The 13,532-nt window shown below is 43.1% G+C and overlaps 1 protein-coding gene across 3 annotated transcripts in view; it reads left to right on the top strand.

The window, feature by feature from the left end:
• Positions 1–13,532, top strand: part of LOC114615370 (C-type lectin domain family 4 member A-like) — a 65,356-nt gene that overhangs the window by 27,941 nt on the left and 23,883 nt on the right. For 2 of the 3 annotated variants that reach the window (XM_028761105.1, XM_028761106.1), the window contains exons 1-2: positions 8,163–8,187; positions 8,665–8,754. The exons of the other annotated variant lie outside the window; for it this stretch is intronic. In XM_028761105.1, the coding sequence (XP_028616938.1) occupies positions 8,163–8,187; positions 8,665–8,754 (115 nt within the window). Of the gene's footprint in view, positions 1–8,162; positions 8,188–8,664; positions 8,755–13,532 lie in introns of those variants that run through there. 3 annotated transcript variants of the gene reach the window in all.

Consider the following 13,532-nt stretch of genomic DNA (forward strand, 5'->3'; position numbering starts at 1 on the left):
CATTTTCTTTGACAACTGTGTCAATATTTTCCACCGTATCTTCTGCATTTGAGATTCTCTCTTCTATCTCTTGTATTCGGTTGGTGATGCTTGCGTCTGTGACTCCTGATCTCTTTCTTAGGTTTTCTATCTCCATGGTTGTCTCCCTTTGAACTTTCTTTATTGTTTCTATTTCTAGTTTCAGATCCTGAATGTTTTTGTTTAATTCCTTCTTTGTGTTTTCTTCCATTTCTTTAAGGGGTTTCTGTGATTCCTCTTTAAGGGCTTCTATCTGTTTACTTGTACTCTCCTGTATTTCTTTAAGGGAGTTACTTAATTCCTTCTTATAATCCTCTATCATCATCATGAGAAGTGATTTTAATTCTGAATCCTGCTTTTCAGGTGTGATGGGGTGTTCAGGGCTTGCTATATTGGGAGAACTGGGCACTGATGATGCCAAGAAACTTTGGTTTCCGTTGCTTATGTTCTTGCGCTTGCCTTTCGCCATCTGGTTAACTCTAGTGGTACCCGTCCTCACTGTGTAAAACTGGAGTCTGTATTTCCAGTTATCTTGCTTATTGCAGAGCTCCTCAGGGTCCAGAGGTCTCTGTGGTCTTATGCTCCTAATCTCCTGGGTGGAAGAACTCCTGGGACTCAGGCCACTTCTTGGATCTGGAAATCCTTCTGCTCTGAGTGCAGTGGGTCCTCGATGACTCAGGATTCAGTTTCAGCTGCTCTGAGTGCAGTGGCTCCTGGATGACTCAGGTTTCAGTTTCTCAACAGGACAGGAGCAGACCGACTCTGTGTCTGCTCCAGCCCAGAGGACCAGGCAGGGGCGGAAGGGCATGATCTCTGCTTTTGACAAGCCTTATATAGTCAGGCTTTGGCTATTTCCCTGGCTCATGAAGCCAGTCAAATTTCAGCTGCTCTGCTCACAGATTTGCCTGCCAGCTGTCATAGAGCTTGCTTGTTCCCGGGGAGTGTTTCCACATGGGACTTTTCAGGCTCTCAGCCTGGGTCTTTCTAAGTTTGGATATGTGTCTATTTTGGGATTCTGTGCATAACGTGATGGGTGCTAAATATAAGTGTAATTGGGAGGTATATTCTGTGCTCTCCCCCACTGTCTCACAGAAATGACACAAAGACCTTATATTTATTAACAAGAAGCAAGCACTATAGATGAGCAACTATTTAGTTGTAGTAATCCGATCACGCTGATCTGGACTGCTAGCCAGCAATGTGTCCTATTAGCTGCTGTTTGGGTCTTGCCCTGGCTCCCTCTGCTCTGTATGCGTCCTCATGACCTGCTCCCTTCATGACTTACTCATGGCAAATCTCCTCTTTCTCTGTCTCCATCTCTCTCTGCTTGGGACCCACTCTGGGATTGGAGCTCCTGCCCTCTTGCCTTAGATAGGGTTTCTATTGCTGAGAAGAGACACCATGACTAAGGCAACTCTTCTAAGGGACAACTTAATTGGGGCTGGTTTATAGGTCCAGAAGTTCAGTACACTATGACAGAAGGCATGGCAGCATCTATGCAGACATGTTGCCACAACCCCCCTGCCCCAAATAGCTGGGCAGAAAAAGATGGGTGGATTGGTTGTTTCAATATGCTTGGCCCAGGGAGTGGCATATTTGGAGGTTTGTGGCCTTGTTTGACTAAGTATGGAGGAAGTGTCTCACTGTGGGATGGGGTTTGGAATGTTCCTTCTAGCTGCCCATAAGACAGTCTGCACCTAGCTTCCTTTGGATGAAGATATAGAACACTTGGCTTCTTCTCCAGCAACATGTCTACACCAGGCAAAACTCTGAAAGACCATAGATGGTAAACCAAATTTACACAATATCTTTCCACAGATCCAGCCCTACAGAGGATAATAAATGGCAAAGTCCAACACAAGGAAGGAAACTGCATCCTAGAAAAAGCAGGAAAGTAATCATCTTTCAACAACCCGAAAAGAAGATAGCTACACAAACATAATTCTACCTCTAACAACAAAATAACAGAAAGCAACAATCACTTTTCCTTAATATGTCTTAACATCAATGGACTCAATTCTCTAATAAAAAGATATAGACTAACAGACTGTATATGTAAGTAGGACCCATCATTTTGGTGCCTAAAGGAAACGCACCTTGGGAGCTTTCCCCCATCTGTTGGTTGCCATTTTGTCCTATTGACAGTGTCTTTTATCTTACAGAAGATTTACAGTTTTATGAAGTTCCATTTTTGCTCTTAGGGCATAAGCCATTGGTGTTCTTTTCAGAAACTTTTCATTAAAATCTTTGTGGGTGATGAAAGGAGAGGGGACAAGAGGGGGAGGGAAGAAGGAGGAGGAAATAAGAGTGATAGTATCAGATGTGGAGGACAATAGAGAGAGGTACAGAGGGTCTGGAAATTGAATAAAAACGAGGAACTGAAGATTGCCACTGGTGGGTCTCAGACATCAGAGAAATGTGAGGCTCTCAGGACCCAATGGGGTTGACTTTGGCTGTAATGCGCAGAGAAGGGAAAGTAGAATCTGTGGAGACCACCTCCAGGAGACAGACATGGCCCCTGGTTGAGGGATAGAGCCACCTACCCATCACAAAGTTCTTTTAACCCAGAAATGTTTCTGTCCAAAGGAAGAACAGGGATAAAAAATGGAACAGAGACTGAAGGAAGGGCCAACTGTGGAACGGCCCCGCCTGAGGATACATTATGTCTGCAGACACCAAACTCAACACTGCTGCCATGGTCAAGAGGCACTTGTGGACTGGAACCAAGTGTGGCAGTTTCTGGGGAGGTCTGGCCAGCAATTGACCGATACAGAGGCAGATGCTTGGAGCCAACCATCAGGCTGAACTCAGGGAACCTGTTGGGAGAGCTGGCAGAAGGACTGGAGGAGCAGAAGGAGATTGCAACTCCATTGGAAGAACAACATAGGGCTAGCCTGACCACCCAGTTCTCACAGAGACTAGCCCACCAACCAAGAAGTGTACCTTAAGGGGATTCATGTCTCCAGGTACATTTATAGCAGAGGATGGCCTTACCAAACAGTAATGAGAGGGGAGGCCCTTAGTTCCAGGGAGGTTTGATGCCCCATAGTAGGGGGATGCTGGAATGGTGGGGCAGGAAATTGTGGGTGACTGGGGGAGCACTCTCATACAGGCAAAAGTGAGGGAAGATGTGGTATGGGTGCTGGTGGAGGGGTAACTTGGAAGTGGAATAACATGGGATGGGGCATTGGTAGGGGGGGTAACTGGGAAGTGGGATATCGTCTGAGATGTAAACAAATGAAATAATTATTAAAAAATTCTAAAAAAAGTAAAAATACAGTTTCAAGATGCATTTTTTTTTTAGAGGTGAAGAAATTTCCATTTTAAGAACTGAGAAGTGGGACTTCTGGTCTGGGCCCGAGCATAGAGCAGGTCACAGGCAGCAGCTTGGTACCCAACCCCAGTAAACCGAGAGAAAAAGGGACTCCCAGAAGCTTTAACTCAGGCAGCATCCCAGGTAAGGAAAAAGCAGCACTTGCCCCAAACAGGGAGCAACTGGGACCCACTAGGACCCAGGAATTCACTCCTGGCCCGGAGCAGGGACTCCATCCGGTCTGGGCCCGAGCACTCATAGATCCCTGGAGTCAGCTCTGCACCCAATGTCACAGAATCCAGAGGAAGTGGGGCTCTCAGGACCTCTCTGCCAAGCAGTATCTTAGGCTAGGAGGTGGCAATACTTGCCCCCAAACAGGGAGCAACAGATAATATAAAATACCTTGGTGTGAACCTAACCAAGCAAGTAAAAGACCTGTATGACCAGAACTTCATGCCCCTGAAGAAAGAAATCAAAGCAGATCTCAGAAGATGGAAAGATCTCCCATGCTCATGGATTGGAAGGATTAATATAGTAAAAATGGCTATTTTGCCAAAAGCCATCTACAGATTTAATGCAATCCCCATCAAAATTCCAACTCAATTCTTCACAGAGATAGAAAGAGCAATCTTAAAATTCATTTGGAATAACAAAAAACCCAGGATTGCGAAAACTACTCTCAGCAATAAAAGAACTTCTGGAGGAATCACCATCCCCGACTTCAAGCTGTACTACAAAGCAATAGTGATAAAAACTGCATGGTATTGGAACAGAGACAGGCAGGAGGATCAGTGGAATAGAATAGAAGACCCAGAAATGAACCCCCATACCTATGGTCACTTGATCTTTGACAAAGAGGCTAAAACAATTGAGTGGAAAAAAGATAGCATTTTCAACAAATGGTGCTGGTCCAACTGGTGGTCAGCATGTAGAAAAATGCAAATTGATCCATACTTATCTCCTTGTACAAAGCTCAATTCCAAGTGGATTAAGGACCTCCACCTAAAACCAGCTACACTGAAACTAATAGAAGAGAAACTGGGGAAAAGCCTGGAACACATAGACACAGGGAAAAAGTTCCTGAACAGAACACCAATGGCCTGTGCTCTAAAACCAAGAATTGACAAATGGGACCTCATAAAGCTGCAAAGCTTCTGTAAAGCAAAGGACACAGTCAATAGGACAGAGTGGCAACCAACAGATTGGGAAAAGATCTTCACCAGCCCTACATTCGATAAAGGGCTAATATCCAAGGTATACAAAGAACTGAAGAAATTAGACTCTAGACAATCAAAGAACCCTATTAAAAAATGGAGCACAGAGCTGAACAAAGAATTCTCAACTGAGGAAGCTCGAATGGTTGAGAAGCACCTAAAGAAGTGTTCAGCATCCCTAGTCATCAGGGATATGCAAATAAAAACAACACTGAGATTCTACCTCACACCAGTCAGAATGGCTAAGATCAAAAACATAGGTGACAGCACATGTTGGCAAGGATGTGGATAAAGAGGAACACTCCTCCACTGTTGGTGGGATTGTAAACTAGTACAATCACTATGGAAGGCAGTCTGGAGGTATCTCAGAAAATTGAACATAGTGTTACCTGAGGACCCAGCTATACCACTCCTGGGCATATACCCAAAAGAAGTTTCAACATACAACAGGGACACATGCTCCACCATGTTCATAGAAGCCTTATTTATAATAGTCAGAAGTTGGAAAGAACCCAGATGCCCTTCAACAGAAGAATGGATGCAGAAAATGTGGTACATTTATTCAATGGAGTACTACTCAGCTATTAAAAACAATGAGTTCACAAAATTCCTAGGCAAATGGATGGAGCTGGAAAATATCATCTTGAGTGAGATGACCCAATCTGAAAAGAACATACATGGTATGCATTCACTGATAAGTGTATATTAGCCCAAAAGTTCACAATTTCTAAGAAACTCCGTATAGACCATATAAAACTCACATAGAAGAAGAAAGACCAAAGTGTGGATGCTTTGGTCCTTTCTAGAAGGAGTATCAAAAGTTTCAACCAGAGCTCCCAAAGTCTAAAGTGCCAGCCAGAGAGCACAAAGGGAGAGACTCATGCACCTGTATAGGGAACTGAGGGTGACCTTGTTAGACTTCAGTGAAAGTGGAGGGCCATGGTCCCCGAAAGTTTGGATCCCCTACTGTGTGGGAATTGGAGAGCAGGGAGATGGGACTGGGAGGATGTTTGGAGCACACCCTCACAAAAATTAGGAGGAGGGGCTATGGGATAAGGGGTTTTGGGGGAGAATGGGAGAGGAGATAACATTGAAAGGTAATTTGTATAATCTCCAATAAAAAAACCACACAGATAAAGGGTCAAAAAAAAAAAAGAGAGGGAGAGAGTTTACTTATTTTAAATTAATTTCAAAAGTTTCTAGGAGTTGTTAATTGGCTAAGATCCTATTTTAAGCTCTCCATAAAAGAATTTAAGTCTCTGTTCAATATTCTCAAGAGAGAGGTAAACCCTAATTTTCCTCAACAATTAATTGGCCAAAGAAAGGTAATCTCACAAAAGTAGAAGAAGCTATTACTAATTAATATATTATATAGTCTGATTAATTGTCAGCAGTGCTATAACAGTCCTTTGACAAAAGATTATTAATATAGATTTATATATCCTTAAATAGGGTCTTCATGACTCTTTGAGTGTGGAAGGAGTGACTGTTGGCACTTCTGCCCTGATTTTACAAGAACTCTCAAAAATTGGCTTTAAAAACAAAAGGGGGGAACGGTACCCCCTCAGAACGAGTCCCCATGAAATACACTCCATCATGCCTTGTTCACTTTTATCTCTCTAAAGCTGAAAGCTCATGGCAAATCTGCTACTGACTGCCTCTGGCACCACCAAGAGCAACAAAACTTTGTCACACATATGGGGAAGGACCCTCTTACCCTTAAAGGGAATGGTCTAGACCCAGTTCCCTTATGGGGCCGACGACTGATATGCCTGTCCGATACCCCAGAAGGCACAGCTAACTGGCTACCAAAAAGATTAATGAAAAAAATAGATACCCCCACAAAGCCAGGCCCAACCATAAATACGATGAATAACAATTTACATCAGGGAAGAGAAATCTCCCTGAGAACCCCATCTTTTTCCTTTCCAGGTAAAAATGGTTCACCCGTGATGTCTGTGGTTAGAAGTTCTAATCCAGATGTTGGCCTCCAAACTTATACTACTCAGACCTTTGAAGGGCCATTGACAAGAACATTAAACAGCTTAGTGACATCACTAATCTGAAGAAATCCCTTGTTTCGCCGTCTGAAGAGACCTCCAAAAATCGCAAAGATCCTTATTGGACTTGATTTACTCTAGTACAATAGAAAAGACTGTGTACAACCCTCAAAGAAGAAGGTTGCCTTTACATAGACAAGACAAGGAAGGCTAAGGAGAGCATGAAATAGGTAGTGAAGCCTAAGAAAAATCAGAGAGAGAAAGAGACAGATGAATGCTGGTACAAGAATTGATTTGCAGCCTCTCCAAGGTTGTCAACCCTATTTCCTTCCATCTTGGGACCATTATTTGGGTTCTTTTTACTTTTTTCTGCTGGTCCCTGGTTCTCAAATAGGTGGACTAACTCTGTGATACAACAGATAAATAATTTGGTAGCAAAACCTACTCAGATACATTATCATAAGTTAGCTATGGAGAACCACGAGACTCAAGATGAGATTGTTACTTTATACAGGGTGTTTCCAAAACCCATCTCCACCCAACCTAAAAGGGTGGACTTCTGACCCTAGACCAAGTGGAGAGGGGCCACCCAGAACCCTCTCTGACAGGCGATCTGAATTCTTGCTTAGGCTGTGAGGCTAAGCACTGCAAGGGAATATCAATAAAAGATAAAAATATCTCTCTGGGTTCCCTGAGGGACAGGCCTGACTGCATAGGGTTGATGTCAAAAGTATCCCCTCTCCAGGAAAAAGACATTGGGATGGGTATGGCCCTCATGCCTCACTGGACAATGACAGGGGGACCAGAGCCATTACAAGGTCCCCTTTAAATACTGGAGGTCAGGCTTCTATCCCTGCCTTCGAAAGTTTAGAATTGCCACAGCCCTTCTATACTTAGAGAAGGGAGATGTCAGGGGCAGCCCTGCTTACACATTGTAGGCCTAAAATCAGCAATAGGCCTGTCATACATGTATACTAACACCAAGTCTTGGGTCTCAGTGGAAAACATTAAAACAGATGGCTATAAGCTAATGTCAACAGGCAGCTTTTATGGAAATTTATAAGCCTGAGTAGTCATAGACCTTGTAAATAGGTAGCCTTGGCAGACAATACCAACTTAGATAAGGACAATCGAGTCATAGGCAGAGTCATAGTGACTTGTCCCCTGAACCTTCACCCAGCCGATACCCGGTTCTGAAGATATCTGTATTCCTTCTGAACACCCACACTCCAGTGTCATTCCTTCCCCATATCCTGCCTTTCTGTGTTTATACCCCTGTGTGAATTAATTATGATTTGAGAAAAAATTAAAAAAAATTGTGAAAAAAAAGAAGGAAAAAAAAAAAGAACTGAGAAGTGATGAGAATAATCTTGTCCAAGTTTTCAGAACAATTTTAGGCATGATTTTCAATTTCCTCTTTCCTACATCCTTAAATCACTAGAAGTAAGTGCAGACTGTGACTTCCGTGAGTGCAGCATTCGTCATCTCTGTGGCATTTAGCTCAGAGTGAGCGGAGGTTGAGTCTGAGCTCTGGTATCTTTGAAGGCAAGTCCCTGATTCATATCTTGGAGAGTCAGACACAAGAAGCTCTTCACCTTCTGCACATAGACCTCAGTAATGGTGCAGGAAAGAAATCTACAAGGTAGGGTGAACATTTCTGTCTTGTTCCATAGGACACAGTGGGAGTGTGTGATGTGATGAGGAGGTGCCTGGGGTAATGATGCAGACAAGTGGGCAGGCTGAAGTGATGGAGTGGACCAAGACAGCAGAGCCACAGGAATCTGAAGGAAGTGTGATATCTAAGAGCCAGCAGTCCTTGAGAAAACAAGAAACCAAACATAGAAAGGGGGATGTAAAAAGATAGGACTTCAAGAGAAGACTGTGACACTTAAGATGAAAGAGTTAGGACATGGAATTGCTGGTGCCTGAGGGTGAAATTCTTCTAGATTGTGTGTGTGTGTGTGTCTGTGTGTCTGTGTGTCTGTGCACTTCAGAGCTGACTTGGCCACTCATACTAGGGCACTGACAGGTTTCTGCTTTGTTTATAATTGTTCTGAGCATTTTGTCTGGTTATTATCGTTTTGGTCTTCTGGTGAATATATCTGTTGCTATCTGACAGGGAAGGGAGTCTGCTGGTCCCTGAGACTCTGGTCAGCTGCTGTGATTTCCATCTTACTTCTCAGCACCTGTTTCATTGCTCACTGTGTGGGTAAGTTCTTCACTGACTGGTGTCTCTTTTGGGCACTGTCTGGTCTCTGTTCCACAGGGACTCCTAGAGGCTATCTTGTTGGGTTTTTTTTTTTTTTTGCTTCTTTTCTTGGTTTTGGCTTTTCAAAACAGGGTTGTCTGTGTATTCCAGGCTGTCCTGGAACTTTCTGCATCAACCAGTTTGTCCTTGATCTCATAGAGATCCCTCCTGCCTCCGCTTTTCAAGGGCTGAGAATAAAGGTGTGCTGCATTACTGCCTAGGCTGGAGCTGTATTTCTGATCTCCTTATCTGGTCCAACCTTGCATGCAATATCATGTTCTTGTTGACCTTCTTCCTTATTTTTTTTCCTTATCTTTTGACCACTGAGATGTCTAAAGTTTCTTCACTGACTTTGTTAGCACATGTTATTTATAACCATTGTTTGTGACAGTGCCATTCACTATTGGGCTCACCATCAATCATATGCTCTGATCCCAACATCTCTCTATTGAAATTACAACTCCACTTGATTTTATTATGTCGGCCGCTTATGGTCTTTGATTCATATGAGATTTTTCACCCCTTCAACATGAGAGGAAAAAGTAACCAAATTAAATAACGATGATTGAAGAAATAAAATAATTCTTCTCTGTTTCATATTCCCATGAAGGTACATCTGAAGTACCTTCATGTGAGAAGTACCTCATGTGAGAAGTTTTGTTGATGTTATTTGCATTCTGCATTGTGCTTTTCCATTTGCTGTCAGCATGATCACAGTAGTTACTGCACAGTCCAGGAAGGAGTGGGAGTCACTTACCCCAAGTGCCTTGTGTGTGCAGTCTGCTCTGCAATGAGACAAACTCATTTTCTCACTGCTCTACCTAGCACAGTCAGGCAGTAGTGGGTGATTTGTGGTTTGTGGTAAGTAGGATAGTTTTTTTTTTTACTCTTCAAGAAGAAACTGAAGCTCAGGACCCAAAACATGAACCAGAAAAATTTGTTAGAAATAATGAAGAAAGAGTGTTTTTCTTCTCATTGTTCAACGTGCACTCTCATGAAACAAATGTTAACTTAAAATTAATTTTTATTTATTCTTTGAATCTTTCATACTTATAGAAATGTATCTTGATTATATCCACCCTGTTTGAATGTCTCCAGATGTTTAAAATACTCCTACCTGCTATCAGGATATGTTAGGATATGTTAACATACTAATATTTTCTTTTAAATAAATCATTCTATTCATTTACATCTCAAATGATATCCCACTTCCTGGTTACCATTCCACAAACCCCCATCACACATCTGTCCTCTCCTCCCTTCTCTTTGCTTCTATGCTCCCTCACCCACCCTAATAGAGGGTACCCTCCTATCCACCTTTACTCTCCCGCCCCACTTTTCCAGCATCCTCCTCTGCTGGGTCATCACACCTCTACAGGACCAAGGGTCTCTCCTCCCTTTGATGTCAGACAAGGCCATCCTCTGCTACATATATCTGTGGAGCCATGGATCCTTCCCCATATACTTGTTGTTTGGGGGTCTAGTGCCTGGGAACACTGGGTGGTCAAGCTACCTGGTGTTGTTCTTCCAATAGAATTGTAATCTTCCTCAGCTCCTCTAGTCCTTCTGCCAGCTCCCCCACCGGGGTCTCTCAGCACAGTCTGATGGTTGACTCCAAGCAACCACATCTGCATTGGTCATTTGCCGGCTGAACCTCCCAAGGAACAGCCACATCCGGTTCCTGTTATCAAGAGCCTCTTGGCAATGACCACAGTGTTGGGTTTGGTGTCTACAGCCAGGATGGCCCTTCTTTCAGTTTCTGCTCCACTTTTTGTCCCTGTTCTTCCTTTGGACAAGAAAATTTCTGGGTTAAAAACTTTGAGATGGGTGGGTGGCCCCATTCCTCAAACAGGAGCTGTGTCTATCTACTGGAGGTGATCTCCACAGGTTCTTTCTCCCCCTTCTCTTCCCATTACAGTTAAAGTCAATCCATTTGGGTTCTGGGAGCCTCATGTTTCTTTAGTGTCTGGGGTGCTTCAGTGGCTATCCCTAGCTCCTCATCCCTTATGCTACCTCCTTGTATTCAATTTCCTGACCCTCTGTACCTCACTTCAATCCCCTCCAGTATCTGATACTGCCTCCTTATTTCCCCCCATCCTCTCTACCTCCCACATCCCTCTTCCTTCACCTCCCACAATCACCCTGTTGCCCCCTCAGTGCAGGACTGAAGCATCCAAACACTGGTCTTCTTTCCTCCTAATCTCCATATGGTCTGTGGGTCATATCATGAGTTCTGTGAGCTTTTGGGCTAATGTCCACTTATCAGTGAGTACACACCCTGTGTGTTCTTTTATGTCTGGATTACCTCACTCAGGTATTTCTTAATTCCATCCTTTTGCCTGCAAATTTCATCAAGTCATTGTTTTTAATAGCTGTCTAGTACCCCACTGTGTAAAATACTACATTTTCTGTATCCTTTCTTTCTTTGAGGGACATCCAATTTTTCCTGCTTCCAGCTATTATAAATAAGGCTGCTATAAACATAGTGGAGCATATGTCTTAGGTATATGTTGGAGTATCTTTTGGGTATATGCCCAGTAATGGTATATTTGGGTCTTCAGGTAGAACTATTGACAATTTTCTGAGGACCTCCAGATTGAGTTCCAAAGTAGTTTTACGAGCTGTCAGTACCACTAGCAATGGAGTGTTCTGTGGAAAAATAGGCTGCAGCAGTGGGGGATTCCCGGAGGCATTCCATGCGGCAGGTCCCACATACAGGAGAAAGGTCTGGAGTTCCAAAGGCTGGGGGCTTTGGGGACAGCAGACCCCAATGACATGAGGAAGTCCTTGGTTCCAAAAGGGTTTATTTTTATGGTGGATGGTAGATGCATCTGGATATACCCCTGTGAAACTCAGGGCAGACCTGAGTTAAATAAGGAGGGAGAAAGGGAGAGGGTCTGTGGAAGAATACTTAATTTGCACCACCCTCTGGCCTTCATTAGTATGTAAATCCCTAGGGCCTGAGGCCTGTGGTCATGCCCTCTACCTGTGCTCTTTGGGAGGGGCTGTAATGGCCCATGTGCCTGAACAATGTAGGTCTATGGAGATGAGACTTCGTGTTGGGACTCTGGGTTTTGGGAATTGTGGCCGAACGCTTATAATTTCTCCCTTGGAGTCTCAGGGTTCCAGGCCCATGTCCAACAATGAAACAAGATACCCTTACGCAGTCCCACATCTTCTCCCCTTTACTTTTTTTTTTTTTAGAAAGGGGGGTAACTGTGTCATTTGTGGTGAAAATTTTGAATGATGAAGCCAAAAGAAAGCACTATGTAGGCCAGAGGGATTACCACAATTTAGTCACAGGATAAGGGGAGTTGAGGGTGGGTGTTGGGAAGCTAAGGGATCATTGAATCAGTTAATTATATTTGGTACAGTTTGAGGGTAATAACATCTGACTAATCTAGAGAGACATTAAGTTTTCCTCACTAACATGTAACTTTAGCTATTTGACTTTGTCAAAAGAGTTTGTCTGTAGCTGGAAGGTCTGGATCTGTCAGGATCTTGGCATGTGTCTCTTGAGTTTGGTGTGTCTTTGGGTCTCAGTGTTGTCTCTGGAGTCTTCAGTCAGGTGGTGTGTCTGCAAGAAGACAGCATGGCATTCTAGGCAGGTTCCGGGAGGTGGTTTTGTCTCCGCTGGACTTGTGGGAGCACCTGCAGGATAATCACAACAGGGAAGCAGCACCTCGGCAGGGGGATGTCTGCAAAGGGTGTGTAGTAAGCATTAGGCTACTTGGGAGCAAGTATGTCATTAAGATCCTGGAAAAGCAAAGATATTTGAGGAAATTTTAGTCTTTGAAGGCACCTTTGAGTCTGTATTGGATGGCTCAGGAAGAAAAACCTCATGTTAATTATGTATCTGGGATAGGTAGCAACATTTTATCTATAAAAGAAAACTAGCTGTTAATTAAGGTTTGAAAAATGGTGATCAGCACCATTGATTTGACCTGTGGAAGTAGATTAAATGACCTTTGAACCTTGAAGAAGTCTTAAAAATTGAAAAAAAAAAGTTGGAGATATATCACAAGTCAGAGAGAAAAGGAGACATTTAAACAAAAAAGAGGAAAAATTTTGGGTTGAAAAGCATGAACACTGTTTTTTGAGGCGTTCCTGTTAGGGAAAAAAGCATTAAAACTTGGATTAAGTGTCTCAGGTGTGCTTCTTTGCTGTCTTGGCCAGATTTAGAAGCAGTGTGTGTGTGTGGGGGAGGGGCTTGCTCTACCATGTGGCGACTGCTCTATCAGAGAGGACAAGAGTGTTCCTCTTTCTCCACATCCTTGCCAGCATCTGCTCTCACCTGCATTTTTTATCTTAGATATTCTGATTGGTGGAATCTCAGGGTCATTTTGATTTGCATTTCCCTGATGACTAAGAATGTTGAACTTTTCTTTAAATTCTTCCCAGCCATTCGAGATTTTTCAGTTGAGAATTCTCTGTGTAGCTCTGTATTTTATTTTAAATTACCATATCGAATAAATAGGGAGAGAGTGGGTATTCTTGTCTTATTCCTAATTGTAGTGGATCTGCTTCAAGTTTCTCTCCATTTAATTTGATATTGGCTATTGCTTTGAAGTCTCCACTATTATTGGGTGAGTTTAAATGTGTGTTTTGAGCTTTAGAAATGTTTCTTTTTCAGATTTTGTGTGTGCCCTTGACTTTGGGCATAGATGTTCAGACTTGAGAGTTCATCTTGGTAGATTTTTCCTTTGACGAGTATGAAGTGTTCTTCCTCTTCTTCTTCT

This window comes from Grammomys surdaster, unplaced genomic scaffold (genome assembly GCF_004785775.1).
Source record: "Grammomys surdaster isolate TR1022 unplaced genomic scaffold, NIH_TR_1.0 126660, whole genome shotgun sequence".
NCBI classification, from domain to species: domain Eukaryota; kingdom Metazoa; phylum Chordata; class Mammalia; order Rodentia; family Muridae; genus Grammomys; species Grammomys surdaster.